At 35.1% G+C, this 2708-nt stretch overlaps 1 protein-coding gene across 1 annotated transcript; it reads left to right on the forward strand.

Annotated features, from left to right (window-relative positions):
* The first annotated feature begins 251 nt into the window (after positions 1 to 251).
* LOC113294545 (zinc finger protein ZAT9-like) lies at positions 252 to 1273 on the forward strand. The gene is made up of 2 exons (XM_026542937.1): positions 252 to 621; positions 690 to 1273. The coding sequence occupies exons 1-2, from the start codon at positions 252 to 254 to the stop codon at positions 1271 to 1273; spliced, it is 954 nt and encodes a 317-aa protein (XP_026398722.1).
* The last annotated feature ends 1435 nt before the right edge of the window (positions 1274 to 2708 follow it).

Raw genomic sequence — 2708 nt, forward strand, 5'->3', positions numbered from 1 at the left:
ATTTAGGAAAGAGCTTTTCAGAAACTATGTGGATTGAAGTTTTAGTGAGAAGCAAGTAATCGGAGTATATATACCTGGATTAGAGTTCCATATTTGCTTGTTATAATCTGTCTGAGTATTCAACAACTTTACTAAGTTTAATTAGCATTCATTCAAGTTCATCTTCTAGGGTTTCTCTTTTGTTTACTCAAAAACCCTTTAATTCAGTACTCTGTTCTATACACTCTCTTAGCAAATCCAAAGAGAAGACGATGACGAAGATTCGCATAAATGTTGATAATAATTATAAATTCCTGGGTTTCTCAATGCATGAAAATGGTATTCAAAATTATTCAATTCATAATTCCGGTTCAGACATTAAACCAAAGAGCTCTCCTTCTACTTCTGACGGTAAGAGGAATTCACCATCTACTTCTGATGCTCAAAGGAATTCCCCTTCTACTTATGATGGTAAGAGAAATTCACCGTCTACGTCTGATGCTCAAAGGCATTCACCTTCTTCTTATGATGCTCAAAGGTCTTCTACTGTGTTCCCTAAATGGGTGAAAACTGCAAAAAGAGGCCGAAAGAGCTTATCGACATCAACATCATCTATCGAGGAACAAAAGGAACCAGTGTTCGGTGAGAAAGAATTAGTCGAAACCCTAATGCATCTATGGGTTTGTATAATCGTTATTCTATTGATTCAGCAAACTCAAAGAAAGACAAAAACACAAGACTTCCAGTTAATAAGAAGCGTAAATTGCAAGATATCGTCTCTACAGAAGATGGGTTGAAGAAGGAGAGAATTGAGAAGGAAACTGAGGCGGATTACAGGGGTGAAATCATGTTTGATACTTTGAAGAAGACATATTTAGAAGCAAGTCACCAGCAGATAACAACTTTGCCTTCTGAAACATTCAATTGTGCTTTTTGTGGCAAACCTTTCAATAGTTATCAAGCTTTGGTTGGTCATAAATCCAGCTGCAGGAGCAATCCCTTGAAAAAAGAAGTAGTCAAATCTGCAGTGCAAGATTCAAACGCAACTTCAAAGATCCATCGATGCAAAATATGCAGTAAGGAGTCTCTGACAGGTCAGGCACTAGGAGGGCATCAAAAGAGTCATAAGACAGGAGAAGTTGAACCACTCAATGAGTCTTTACATGTATTTCAGTCATCCACATCATCAGTTCGAGAAGAGCAAGCCGAGGTACCAAATAAGAAGATTATGATGTTCGACCTCAACGAAAATCCACCAGAGGAGGATGAAGATGAAACTGAGTTAAAATTGTAAGGTTTGGAACAACCAGTTCAATTTAGATATTTGCATATTAAATTTTCTTGGAATCAGGTCCTACATGTAGGTCACTCAAAAAAAATCAAAATCTGTTGTGGTTTCATAAATTAAAGTTAATACTGGAATGAATTTGTGGGTTCTAGACTTTTATAATTAAGATTAAGAAATTCTCTCTTTACAAGTATCACAAGGGAATATAAAACTCAATAACCAAGTATCAGAAACTTTCAAAGCATTATCAGAAAAAATCACACATTACAAGCGGTCCGGCGTTCTCCACTGAATAGAGAGTAATGAGGGAATTGTAACCTCCTTCGATTTTGAAGACTTAGCATCTATTGCTCCCACACAAACACCTTTAATTTCTTGGCCACAGCTTGAAATGACATCAATACTAACTGTACTGTGATAATGCAAGTAGTCATTTGCAGTAATTTGGAAAATGGATGAGACGCAGACTAATGTTTGGAAGGCACTAAACAATTGTTACAATTTTCATTTGGGAGAATATGGGAAGGGAAATGGCTCCCAGGTGGACATCTTTTCGCTAAGAATAGGAAAATGTTATTAGGAAGGAGAACTTGAATGTTGTAAAATAAAACATGTCAACCATAACAAAAAATAAAAAAAATGTAAAATAAAACATGTCAACCATAACAAAAAATAAAAAAATGTTTTTTTGTCGGGCATATACAACTGATAAAGAGCGAAAAGCTCATAGAAATAGAAACAAAACAAAAACAATGCAAAAGTGAGGTTGCAAACACAATATAGACCACTGCCTAATGTCGATTAGCTGACTCGTCAAAAACAATTAAATCATTGTGATTTTTTGCGAGATCATTAAACATTTTTTCACGATTATTCTTTAGAGGTGGAAAATCTATGACACATAAAGAACCAAACCCTGTTAGTTTATCTGCTGAAATTTTGTTATGAGCTTTAGATTTAGGAAGTTTTTTCTTTTTTAAACTTGAAAGAGTACCATTTGGAAACATACCTATACCTTTGGATTTTATACCCAATCTTATACAAATTCTTGTAATTGGCTTGGACGATGACGACTTTGCGGTGCTTACATTTGAATCTTCCGAAACTAACAGGGAAGTGCCTACCCACTTCTTATTTGAACCCATGAAACCTGTTATGGGTTTGAAAACCAGGGGGAATGGTGAGAGAAGAAGATGAGGTGCTATCACTTTCCATAACTAAGTGCTTTTCTTTTTCTTTTCTATGGCGCCTTTCTTTATTTTATAAGAAACTCACTCACCAAGAAGCTTTTCTTGTTCAGTTACCTCATCTTCTTCCTTTTCTTCTTCTTTTTCTTCTTTTTCTTCTTCTTCTTCTCCATTTTTATCAATAATTTTAGATTCAGAATCTAAAACACTAAAGGATTTTAGATTTCTTATTAGATCCTCCTTCTTGTATGAGC

The sequence above is a fragment of the Papaver somniferum genome, chromosome 7, assembly GCF_003573695.1.
Source record: "Papaver somniferum cultivar HN1 chromosome 7, ASM357369v1, whole genome shotgun sequence".
NCBI classification, from domain to species: Eukaryota; Viridiplantae; Streptophyta; class Magnoliopsida; order Ranunculales; family Papaveraceae; genus Papaver; species Papaver somniferum.

Coding starts and splice junctions, on each gene's coding strand:
- LOC113294545 (XM_026542937.1), top strand. CDS start 252: ATGACGAAGATTCGCATAAATGTTGATAATAATTATAAATTCCTGGGT. Junction 622..689: donor ACAAAAGGAACCAGTGTTCG/GTGAGAAAGAAT, acceptor CTATTGATTCAG/CAAACTCAAAGAAAGACAAA.